The sequence below is a fragment of the Eleutherodactylus coqui genome, chromosome 4 (assembly GCF_035609145.1).
Source record: "Eleutherodactylus coqui strain aEleCoq1 chromosome 4, aEleCoq1.hap1, whole genome shotgun sequence".
NCBI classification, from domain to species: domain Eukaryota; kingdom Metazoa; phylum Chordata; class Amphibia; order Anura; family Eleutherodactylidae; genus Eleutherodactylus; species Eleutherodactylus coqui.
In genome coordinates, this window is record NC_089840.1 from 34,232,075 (window position 1) to 34,244,635 (window position 12,561).

At 44.6% G+C, this 12,561-nt stretch overlaps 1 protein-coding gene across 1 annotated transcript in view; it reads left to right on the forward strand.

Annotated features, from left to right (window-relative positions):
- Nucleotides 1–8,613: 8,613 nt before the first annotated feature.
- Nucleotides 8,614–12,561, forward strand: part of LOC136624579 (uncharacterized) — a 28,526-nt gene continuing 24,578 nt past the window's right edge. Inside the window, exon 1 of the mRNA XM_066598539.1 lies at nt 8,614–8,743. Coding sequence (XP_066454636.1) covers nt 8,689–8,743 — 55 coding nt within the window. The 5' untranslated portion in view covers nt 8,614–8,688. The remainder of the gene's footprint in view (nt 8,744–12,561) is intronic.

A 12,561-nucleotide genomic window follows, 5' to 3' on the forward strand; every position in this document is an offset into this window, starting at 1 on the left:
CCACCTTGTGGGGTGCTTGGCCATCATATGTCTGCGCATGGTGGTGGTGGTGAGGCTGTTGGTGTTGGCTCCCCGGCTGAGCTTTGCGCAACAAAGGTTGCACACCACTGTTCGTCGGTCGTCAGGCGTCTCTGTGAAAAACTGCCAGACCTTAGAGCACCTCGGCCTCTGCAGGGTGGCATGGCGCGAGGGGGCGCTTTGGGAAACACTTGGTGGATTATTCGGTCTGGCCCTGCCTCTACCCCTGGCCACCGCACTGCCTCTTGCAACCTGCCCTGCTGATGCCCTTGACTCCCCCTCTGAAGACCTGTCCTCCTGAGTAAGCGTTGCACACCAGGTGGGGTCAGTCACCTCATCGTCCTGCTGCTCTTCCTCCGAATCCTCTGTGCGCTGCTCCCTCGGACTTACTGCCCTTACTACTACCTCACTGCAAGACAACTGTGTCTGATCGTCATCGTCCTCCTCACCCACAGAAAGTTGTTGAGACAGTTGGCGGAAGTCCCCAGCCTCTTCCCCCGGACCCCGGGAACTTTCGAATGGTTGGGCATCAGTGACGATAAACTCCTCTGGTGGGAGAGGAACCGCTGCTGCCCAATCTAAGCAGGGGCCCGAGAACAGTTCCTGGGAGTGTTCCCGCTCCTGAGCAGGTGTTATTGTAGTGGAGTGAGGAGGCTGGGAGGAAGGAGGAGCAGCAGACAGAGGATTCGGATTGGCAGCAGTGGACGGCGCAGAACTGCGGGTAGACGATAGGTTGCTCGAAGCACTTTCTGCCATCCAGGACAGGACCTGCTCACACTGCTCATTTTCTAATAACCGTCTCCCGCGTGGACCCATTAATTGGGCGATGAATGTGGGGACGCCAGAAACGTGCCTCTCTCCTAATCGCGCAGCAGTCGGCTGCGACACACCAGGATCAGAAGCTCGGGCTGTGCCCACACCCTGACTTGGCCCTCCGCGTCCTCGGCCGCGTCCACGTCCTCTAGGCCTACCCCTACCCCTCAGCATGCTGTATTACCAGTGATTTGATTTCACAGGCAGGAAATAAATTGGCGCAAGACTGCAGGCCAAATATAATTTTTGCCCTTTTTGGAAAACGAAAGGCCCCACTGCCTCTAGTGAATGAATTATCTAAGTTTAATAACTGTGCTGTGTCCCTGCTAATGTGTCACAGAACGTGAGGGTAGCAGAGTTATTATAACTCTTGGAGAGCAGGTATTTTTTTCCCAATTAAGGAAAGCAAATGGCGAAGCCAGCAGTAAAGCGTAGCTGGGTGCGTCTGATTTAGCAATGTTGTTCACGCAGCTCACACGTCTCCACCGCCCTTAGGACGGACAGAGGCTGGACAAATAGATTTGTTTTCAGTTTTTTTCCACCAAAAGGCAGCACTGCGTATATTCAATGAACATGAGAAGTTTAATAACTGTGCTGTGTCCCTGCTAATGTGTCACAGAACGTGAGGGTAGCAGAGTTATTATAACTCTTGGAGAGCAGGTATTTTTTTCCCAATTAAGGAAAGCAAATGGCGAAGCCAGCAGTAAAGCGTAGCTGGGTGCGTCTGATTTAGCAATGTTGTTCACGCAGCTCACACGTCTCCACCGCCCTTAGGACGGACAGAGGCTGGACAAATAGATTTGTTTTCAGTTTTTTTCCACCAAAAGGCAGCACTGCGTATATTCAATGAATAACAACTGTGTTGTCGCCCTGCCTATACAATTCTTTCCCTGCAGTATCAATGGAGGGTGCAATGGTCTGCAGAGGCGATTTTGAGAAGCAAAAAAAAATGCAGCACAGCTAACAGCAGCCTGGACAGTACTGCACACGGTTAAATATGGCCCTAGAAAGGACCGTTGAGGTTCTTGAAGGCTACACTCACTCCTAACACTCTCCCTGCCTATGCAGCACTTCTGTCCCTAATGCCAGGTGCAACGGTCTGCAGAGGCGATTTTGAGAAAAAAAAATTTGCCACTGCTAACAGCAGCCAACACACAGCTATCAGTGGCCCTAATAAGGACCTTTGGGGGGTCTTGAAGCCTACACTAACTACCAATTCTTTCCCTACAGCAGCTCCGGTACAAACAGCACTGTCCCTCATCTAACTCACACCGCATCTGAGGCGAACCGCGGGAGGGGCCGACTTTTATGTTCGGGTGACACCTGATCTTCCCAGCCACTCACAGCAGGGGGGTGGTATAGGGCTTGAACGTCACAGGGGGAAGTTGTAATGCCTTCCCTGTCTTTCAATTGGCCAGAAAAGCGCGCTAACGTCTCAGGGAAGGAAGTGAAAATAACCAGAACACCGCATGGTGTTCGTTACGAATAACGAACATCCCGAACACCCTAATATTCGCACGAATATCAAGCTCGGAAGAACACGTTCGCTCATCTCTAGTAGGTAGGCTTCTACATCTAAAATCTTCTTAATTTTAAGGGAACAGACATCATGAAAGACAAGCTATCAAGGAGCTGTCGCATTTCGGCTAGTCCTGCAGCCTTTTTCAACAGCTATGTACACACTGACAAACACGGTCTTAGACCCCATTTACACTGACACTTGATTGCTCAAAAGTCAGTCAAACGATAGTTTGAGTGACAGTTTTGAGTGATCATCTTTGCATAGTCTATAGTAGCGAAGTAGCTACTTAAGAGCTATGCAGGCGGAGCGGGACACCGCCACCATCACTCGGCGAACAATACAGCTGTTTTGCATAACCAACAGCTGTATTGTTCTCCGCAATTACAGCTTGCGTCCTGCTGTGAACTACCAGCGGGACACGGGCTGTAAGAATCTTATCAGCGCTGCCGATTGTGATAACAGCCTGCACCGCTGATAAGAGTTCATCGCTCAATTCAAGAACACTAGAATTGAACGATGAATGACTCGTGCACGACAACTGCACGATGTCCATGCATTTAGACGCTTTAGCGAATTTTGAGCGAAAATCGTAGGGTCTAAATGGGCCTTTATATGATACCCATTGAAAACCTGCAGCAAGCCAGGGCGTGAGTGAATGGATTGTGGATCCACCCTACAACCAATCAGTCTGAATTCAGCACAAGCAATCAAGTCACGCATCTGTTTGTTTTTAGATTTGTGTGTTTATATAAGACCGTGTTTGTCAATGTGTACATAGCTGTTAAGAAAGGCTGCAGGACTAGCCGAAATGCGTCCAGCTCCTTAACAACTTCTCTTTCATGATGTCTGTTCCCTGAAAATAAAGAAGATTTTAGACGTATAAGTCTACATACCTCTTTTTTACATTTGCATTGTCAGTGTTTCACCTGCATTTGCCTCCATATTTGTTTTATATTCTACCTATGCAAATCTGAATCCAGTTTTTGCCCAATAGAAAATACCAATGAATTCAAATACTGATGAAATATAGGTGCATGCTGTTTTTTATTTATTTTTTTTTATTTGAAATATGCTGATCTAAAAGAGGTCTTAGTATTCTGGCTTCTGTAATGTGTTGCTGGTTATAGCGTAAGTTTTGTGTGTTTAAATCCAGTATTCCTTGTATGCTTTTATTATCTTGTTCCTAGTCTACTTTGGTTTCTCATCAGTGAGGTTTTATTCTTGTATTTAGTTCAGATCTTGGTTCTTAGGGTTTGTTCACATCTGCGCTATCCAGTCGATTCTCTGTTTTCATCATAGGAGCAGGAAAAATGATTCTATAGCCTAAAAAGATCCATCCTATAACAGAACCAAATAGACAGCATTGGCTGTAATGGGATCTGTTTGGCTTCCCTTATGCCCTCCTGCATACCACAAATCATCTGCATTTTAACAGAAATCAGCAATAAAGGACCCTCCAACACAGGCGTGAATGAAGCTTCAGGCCACCTGCAGACAGCTGGGTCAGATCCGGCTGCAAGAATTCTCGCAGTGGGACCCGACCCGAGGTTCTGCAGAGAGCAGCGCGGGCACTCACCTCTCCCGTGGCCCGACTCTTTCATGCGAGCCCTGCACAGAACTAGAACATGCCGCGGTTTGTTTGCTGCGCGGGATTTCGCGCAGACAAACCGCGGCCGTCTGCATAGGATTGCGTATTGTAATGCAATCCTATGCAGGTGTCCAGGGGCAGAAATTCTGCGGGGAATCCCGCCGTGGAATTTCCGCCTGTTTGCAGGCAGCCTTAGTCTGGTAATTTGCTGTTTGCTTGTGGGTATATGTCTTGTTTTCTAGTTCTCTTCTCCTGAGTTTTGTTTTTTTGCCTCTGGATCTTAATGTCCTCTCACTGATTGTCACTGCCAGTGTTTCACTTAGAGTCTCCATTACAGTGTTTGGTGTTAGGGTCAGCACAAGGATAGATTAGGGTAAGACTCAGAGAATGCTAGAGTTGTGGTTGTACACAGGATGTTGAGTGGTCTACCATCTAGATCATGGGTCACGCTATTTTTTTATTTTTGTTGGGCTTGCTAGAGGTCTAATGTGAGAGGAAGGGTATAGAGAGCGAGACTATTACCACTCTGTAAGTTCGTTGGCCAACCCAGGGATCGCCTGGGCAACTGAACTATAGGTTTAGGAAAGAGCTAGGTTGAAATCTCCCTCATACCATCTCCTAAAAAATTTGGAGCGATGAGCACCTACTTGGTGCCGAGTACTCAATAAGATCCCAGACAGGGAATGTGACCTAAGCTCCATCTGGAGAGCAGGGGTGACTACATACATCACACCTGCTGCCGCAAGGCCTTAAGCAACCTTATCCTCAGACACTAATCTAAGGATTCAATATATCAATGTTACTCCTAAGCTGAGACGGACCATCATCTGACTCAGACATTCAGCTCTCTAAATCTCCTGAGGATCCGCGTGTTTGGTGGTGAAACATGCCGAGAGAGAGAGGGAATAAATCGAGCATTATCAGAGAGAGTACACTAATCGAGTGACCGTCTTTCTTGACCAAACAAGTTATACATGTGACTCTTAGGTAACTTACAACTCAGAGACTCCATGACAAACAAAATTATCCTCTCTGTATGAAACAATCCAATCATCAGGGACAAAAAATTTCAAACACCTTTGAGACAGGGGAGCAGAATCAATAGCTGACACTGGTGTCGGACAGTCCAAGGGTTTAATACACAGTCCCAGATGTTTGGTCATCTGAATTCAATGGATTCCAGCTTCCATATACAAAAAAAGTCACACAAAAATTATAGCTAGTAAGGAGTATTTCAGCCGGGAGAACCAGCCTGGAGGATGACATCCAGGCAATTTGTGGGCCTAGAGGACACTTCCCATTAACCTCCCCGGAGAGGACACACCTGAATGAAATGTCCAGTAAGGCCGTAGAAGAAGCAGCAACCTCTGCCCAACAGTTTCCTCCTTCTCTCAGCTCCACTGGACAATGAAACTAATTGCATAGGTTCTTCTAAATCAACAGACTCAAAGGATATGGACAGCTCTCTAGCTCTCCGACCAATCTATATGGCTAATGACATAACTTCGTCCAGACTTCTAGGGGTTGGATACAAAACCATTAGATCTTTAACCTGATCACATAATAAAAAAACAAAATTGGCTCTGAGTCTTCTGATTGAGTCTCGGTTGCCTACCAACAAAACTCAGTGCAAAAATCCTCGCAAACCTCTAACTTTACTCTCAGCCAGAGATGTTCTATTGGGGGTCATCATAAATTAACCCCAAGGTGGAAAAAAATTCTTCACAGATGATAAAGCCTCATAAGTGGGTCGCAAAGAAAAGGCCCAGACCTGAGGGTCTCCCTGCAACCTAGAGATAACGAGTACAACTTGCAATATTCTATGAAAGCAATGAATTCCTGCCTGTTACCAGAGAAATGGTCTGGCGACTTCAACTTAGGCTCCTTCACAGAGCCACTTCTGCCCAAACATTGCTGTTCTACCTCTGCAACTTCTATAGCCAGAGACCTCAGCTGGTTTGATAACATGTCAATGCGAACCAAAGAGAAAAATTGCCGGTCATGTGTTCTTTCTTCCGGCGCTGCGGAGAGTTGCCCGCACTGCAGGTGCGGCCGTCTTCTTTGTGCAGGAAGACAGGCGCATCGGCGCCCGGATGTGCCAGTGTGACTGAGCCCTTAGTGGGAAGAAATACATGGCAGGCCCAGGGTCTTCAGAAAGCCCTGGGCTGCAATGACAACTAAACGGCATCTCACAATCTCTTTGCAGGGGAACGTTCTGGACCCTCGAACACTGATCGTGGCATTTAAATGTCACTCTCTGATTTGAGTGTCAGCAGTCAAAAACAACCAGCATTTGCTGTGTATGGAGCAGGCTCAGCTCCTAGGCTTATGCCGTACAATCCCTGCCACCAGAGGGCGTCCTTTAGTGTCCAAGAGTTAACCCTTTCCAATCCAATTTGTATCCTGGTTTTCCTAGGGAGCTTACTCTTTTTCTGCTGTTATACAACGGGGTTACATGCTGGCTAAAGCCAGTACTGCATGAGGTGACACATTGGATAGCCTCCGACAGCAGAGAGGCTGGCAATATACAGTAAGAGAACCCCGACGGATGTCTTCCAACATCGGAGCTGTACAGCCTTAAATCATAATGTCTTCAGAGGTCAGACAGTGGATTGGAAAGGGTTAAATATTCAATTAAAAGAAACTTACAAAATGGCAATAAAGTAATATAAAACCCTCTCAACACCAACATCATCTCTACACCACTTGTAAAATGCCAGGTCCCAGTCAGATAATATTGTCTTCTGATATAACCACCAGGGGGCGACATATAACCATGGATACATTTCTGCTGCTCCCAGATGCTGATACATACTCAGTTCTGTCTCTTCTCCTTCTAAACGTCTCAAAGAGGTTCATTTCCTTTGGTGGCAGATTCAGTTCTGTGCTAAAAATCTAAATGCCCCCAGGTCTAAAGGCAGCTTCAGACAAGCGTATATGCAAATCCGCTCGCCTCAGCACAATGTATATGTGTGGCGAATGAGGTTGATTTGCGCTTGTGTCTGAGCATATAACTGTATTTTTGGGGGCATGTTCATATGTGCATGTTAACCCCCCCCCCCCATCACCCCTTTCCCATCCTAATCTAAATGGCTATTTATCTTAATGAGGTCCAATTGTGTCCTATCCGTCATGGAATTGCAGAGCATATTGCAGATTTACGCAAGAATCTGCACATCTCCCATAGACTTCTATAAGGACCTTTGCTGCACAAATTTGCCGAAAGATAGAGCAGGTCCTATTGTTTTGCTCACAACCAAAATGCGCGCAAAAAAAATAAAAAAATCGCTCATGTGAAAGAACTCATTGACATAAATGGGCGTTATTCTTTGCATATTGCGTGCTTATATTTTTTGTGCAAAAACACGCACAAATACTTCACACGGGCGAGCTTGATATGGGGACGTGAATCCTGTCCCATATCGCGCTCCCAACATATGAAGTCCCCAGGGATGTGAGGCATTTTCATGTGAAAACAGCCTCGTATTACTTTGGGGATGAAAGGAAGCTCCACTGCGGCGGTCACAGCGGTGGCAGAGGATTGCAGAGTTTCTCCCATTGCTTTCAATGGGCCTGCGATGCGAGATCACGCAGCTAGATAAAAAATGCCGCAATTTGTTTCCCCCATCGCAATGCACTGCCGGAAAACATCACTCATGTGTATGACCCTATTCTAAAAAATGGGGTTCATATTTGTGCAAGATTTATACATCCCGCAACGCACAAATCTTGCGTGATTTTCTCGGCCGTGTGAAGCCGGCCTTAAAGAGACCCAGAGAATTAGTTTATTTCCTAACACATATGTTCTTCTCCAGAGCGAGGCCCGGCAGGTTTCTGCAAATGTTTATTTAGTAATGTGCCTTTTTGTCTACGTAGCTCTGCGCAGCCTCAGGGCTTAAATAGACGAACGTGTGCGCGAATACACTCGCCGCAATGGAGCATATGTGCGCATGAACAAGTCTTTATATTTTTTACTGTTCAAACCCAGTGCTATTACGTACGGAAAAAAAAGGCAAAAAGTTAGGAAAGGACCTACCTGTCCGCGCACGTTTAAAAAATACGTGCGAGAATGCCTATCTTTTCTCGAATGTAGATTTTCCGAGCGAGAAACATGAGAACGAAACCATTGAAATCGATGGCTTTGCTTTTCACGCGCACAAAAACCTCCGCAAACACGTTAGTCTGTTTAAGCTCTCAGTTATATTAGTCCAGGGTAGAATTAGCTTAGATCAGGGGTCCCCAACTCCAGTCCTCAGGGACCACCAACAGGTCATGTTTTCAGGATATCCTATAGTTAGAACACCTGTGGCAATGTCTGAGGCACCGACAATAATTACATCAGATGTGCAACGCTGAGGAAATCCTGAAAACATGACTTGTTGGCGGTCCCTGAGGACTGGAGTTGGGGAACACTGGCTTAGATGAAGGCACCCAGCGGTGTATGGACCCTGCGCACAGCAGAACCTCTCTACACCCCGGACCCCCAAGAGTTACAGACATGTGGGCTGTTGTCCTTCACCGCAGTCACACCTCTTGCAGTAATACTGACTTGTCAAGACACACTAAGGTGTGTATAAAAAGTATTTCATAAAGTGTGAAAACTTAAAAAATATCTAAAAGTATAAGAGTGCCAGGAAGATTCTTAAGAAAGTCACATAAACCACCTCTAAACAGGAACCACACAGACTTGTCCTCCTCTCTGCAGCAAAAACCACAAATTGTCAGATCGGCGCTAGTAGAGCAAGTCATGAAATCCATTCAGCTTCTGGTCCACATCTGTCTGCTCATCGCTGGGACTACTGGTGAGTATTTATTTTATATATGGGGCCACCATATTCCCCCAAAGCTGTAGAGAAATTGTCACTATTCTCTATAGTCCCTCCTACTCTCTATTGGGTTTATAGTCTAAGTTTTTGCATAATCTCATGCGCACACACTTGGAGCCAATCTGCTCAATCCCTTTGTACAGGCCCCAACATATTAGGCCTCTCTAATAAAATGTTTGAGGATTGTCTCAGTATGGAAATTAGTAGATGCATTCCTAATATCCACACAAACAACATATGAGCCCTCGTTTAATACATTTATACTAAGGGCCCTTTTACACTGGCAGATGCCCAGCAAGTCATCTCAGCAATGATCTTTCCTCTGCTCTAACACAAGAACAATAATCGCTGAGTGAATGGAGGAGGAGCTGGGTGGGGATTGTTCCAACCTCCATTCACAGTAAACAGGCAGTCGCTCATAAATGAATGACTGCCTGTTTATATGGGCCGATCCGTCGCTCAGTTTTATGCATGCAATTGAATTCTCATTCTTCGTTCAGTCAGGGCATGCATTGGCACTCAACGATAATCATTCCGGTTTTTGCTGGATGCAGAAATCTGAACGATTTATCAGCCCGTGTAAAAGGGCCATAAGGCAAAACGAAAAAAGTTTGATGCCGTGTTAACCAGTAGAGCAAAATGTAATTGTTCTCAGCAAGAGAAACCAGGTAATCTTGTAGATATGAAACCTTTTAATGGCTAATAAAAACACATGATGTTATGGCGAGCTATCAAACCTCTCAGGGTTCTTCCCCAGACTTTAAAGGAATATATATACACCCATACATATGACTAGGCACAGACATGGTGTGATTAATTTGCACTTAAAACAATACCAGAACAGAATGAGCAGAGAAGTAAATACTTAATTAGTCCACTGATAGGAATATGACAGTTTATGAATTGAATATGACAGTAACACTGAATTGGTGTTAGGGGGTCACCAGGCCTGCGTGTTATCTTTGCACCAGATTTCTTATATTCTCCAGTGATACAAAAAAGCCCTCTCTGAGGTTCATTCCGGTCTTGACAGTGTCAAAGGTTGTTATAAATTTGTACTCCCAAATTCTTCTGTGATGTCAGGGATTTGAAATTGTCTTTTAACCCCTTCCCGCTCCAGGGCGTACATTTGCGGGATATGTATGAAGAGAGGTCGCTGTTTGTTACAGCTGACACTCGCGGGTAATAGCTATTATCACTGCTATTAACCCTATTAATGCCCCTGTCAATTCTGACAGTGGCATTTAAATCCCCCGAACGATGTTCGGGGGTCCCTTATGGCCCCCCCGAGAGGAGATCGTAGGGAGCCGTGCAGGTGTCATGGCTGCCGGGGGCCTTCTGAAAGGCCCCAGGGCTGTCTTGGCAAGCGGCCTATCAAGCCATCCCTGTGGGATGTCAGATTGCTATAGCATTACATCATACTGCAGGAGCAATCAAAGCATTGCTAGTTGTGGTCGCCTAGGGGGGGCTAAGAGAAAAAGTAAAAATAAGATTAATAAAGTTTTACTAATTGTGAATCTATAATATATAAATCTAACTCCTAAAACAAAAATACATATTTGGTATTGCTGCGTCTGTAAAAGTCCGATCTATCAAAGTAGCACATTATTTACCTCACACGGTGAACGACGTTTGAAAAAAAAAAATGCCAGAAATGCACTTTTTCAGTCACCCTGTCTTCCAGAAAAAAATGCAATAAAAAGCGATCAAAAAGTCGTATGTAATCCGAACATAAACTACAGGATGTCTCGCAAAAAATAAGCCCTCGGACAACTACGTCGAAAATGTAAAAAGTTATTGCACACAGAAGATGGTGGCAGAAAATACTAAAAAAAAAAATAATTGTCTGGAAAAAAATAAAAGTAGTACAGCAAAAAAAAACTATACAAGTTTGGTATTGTAGTAATCGTACTGGCCCATAGAATAAAGTTATCATGTTATTTTTGTTTTAGTTTGTGCGCTGTAGAAATAAGACGCACTGAAACATGGCGGAATTTAATTTTTTTTTTCATTTTACTCCACTTAGAATTTTTTAAAAGATTTTCAGTACAATATATGGTACATTAAATAGCACTACTGGAAAAAATACAACTCATCCCACAAAAAAACAAGCCCTCATACAGCTATATCTATAGATAAATAAAGGAGTTACGATTTTTTAAAGAGGGGAGGAAAAAAACTAAAATGGAAAAACAGGGCCACGTCATTAAGGGGTTAATATAATAACTTTCATATTTCAAAGGCAATTTCAAATCCCAACGTCACATTATATGACAAGAGATGAGATGGAGTATTGTATGAGCAGAAGAGGTTTGCGGTATTTATAATGAGAAAATGGAGAAACAGTATTGTATAAAGACAAGCGATACATTGTAGTCTAGGAGAGGAGGTAGGTAGTACTGTATGAGTACATAGAGGAGATATACAGGATTGTATGAGGAGAGGAGGTAGGTAGTACTGTATGGGTACATAGAGGAGATATACAGGATTGTATGAGGAGAGGAGGTAGGTAGTACTGTATGGGTACATAGAGGAGATATACAGGATTGTATGAGGAGAGGAGGTAGGTAGTACTGTATGGGTACATAGAGGAGATATACAGGATTGTATGAGGAGAGGAGGTAGGTAGTACTGTATGGGTACATAGAGGAGATATACAGGATTGTATGAGGAGAGGAGGTAGGTAGTACTGTATGGGTACATAGAGGAGATATATGAGGAGAGAGAGGGAATGCAGAATTATATGAAAGAAGGGGACATGAAAAGTGTTCTATGAAGAGAGGGAAGTTGTACAGTATTGTATAAGCAAATAAGATGCACACTACTGTATGAAGAGAGAGGATATGGATAGTATTGTATGAAGCAAGAAGAGATTGATGGTACTGTTAGGAGAGAGGGGAGATTCACACTATTGTACGAAGAGAGGGGAGATGCACAGTATTGTATAAGTAGAGGACACACGTACAGTATTGTATGAGGAGAGAGAAAGCAGAGAGGTAAAGTACAGACATCATAATTGACCAAGATTAAGGCCTCATGTCCACTGGGTAAATGGAATTGCGGAATCCGCTGCGGATTTTGCCCATAGGGAATCATTGCCACCTGTAGGTCCATTACATTGATTTTTGCACCCGCGGATGGCATTTTAAAAAAATTGCGTTTTTCATGTGAGGGAGAAAAAAAACGTGGCATGCTCCATTTGCCGCGGAATCCGCGCGGATCGGCAACGTTGCTATCACATTGATAGCAATGTGTGCAGATATCTGTATGCAAAAAAATGCCATTTAAGGGCGCCTACCGACTGGCGTTTGCGATTTTCGTGCGTGAAAAACGTTTTCCTCATGTTTTTGGCGCGTTTTCCGTGCGATTTTTCGCGGCTTTTTCGTGGCATTTTTGCGGCTTTTTCGCACCTTTTCCGTTAATTTCCATTGACATTCATGGGTGCATTAAGAGAAAAATAAGGACACATATGCAACTGACAGTTCCTATGTTAAAAATTGCAACGGACCGAAAAAAAACCCGCAAGTGGACAGGAACACATTCCATACTAATTGCTCTTCAGAAAAAACGCAAAACGCAAAGGAAAAAAAATCGCAAGTGGGTAGGCGCCCTAAAGCAAATCCGCGCGGAATCAGATTCTGCGCGGATTGTATTTTTTGAGTGGACATGAGGCCTAAGTCTTATCAGAGTCCATCAGAAGTTATCAGCTTATGAGAAATCTCTGTTCCTCATGATACTGATACACTCTTATCCTGCTAAACCCAGACAAAATGACTAAACATGACTGCTGTAAC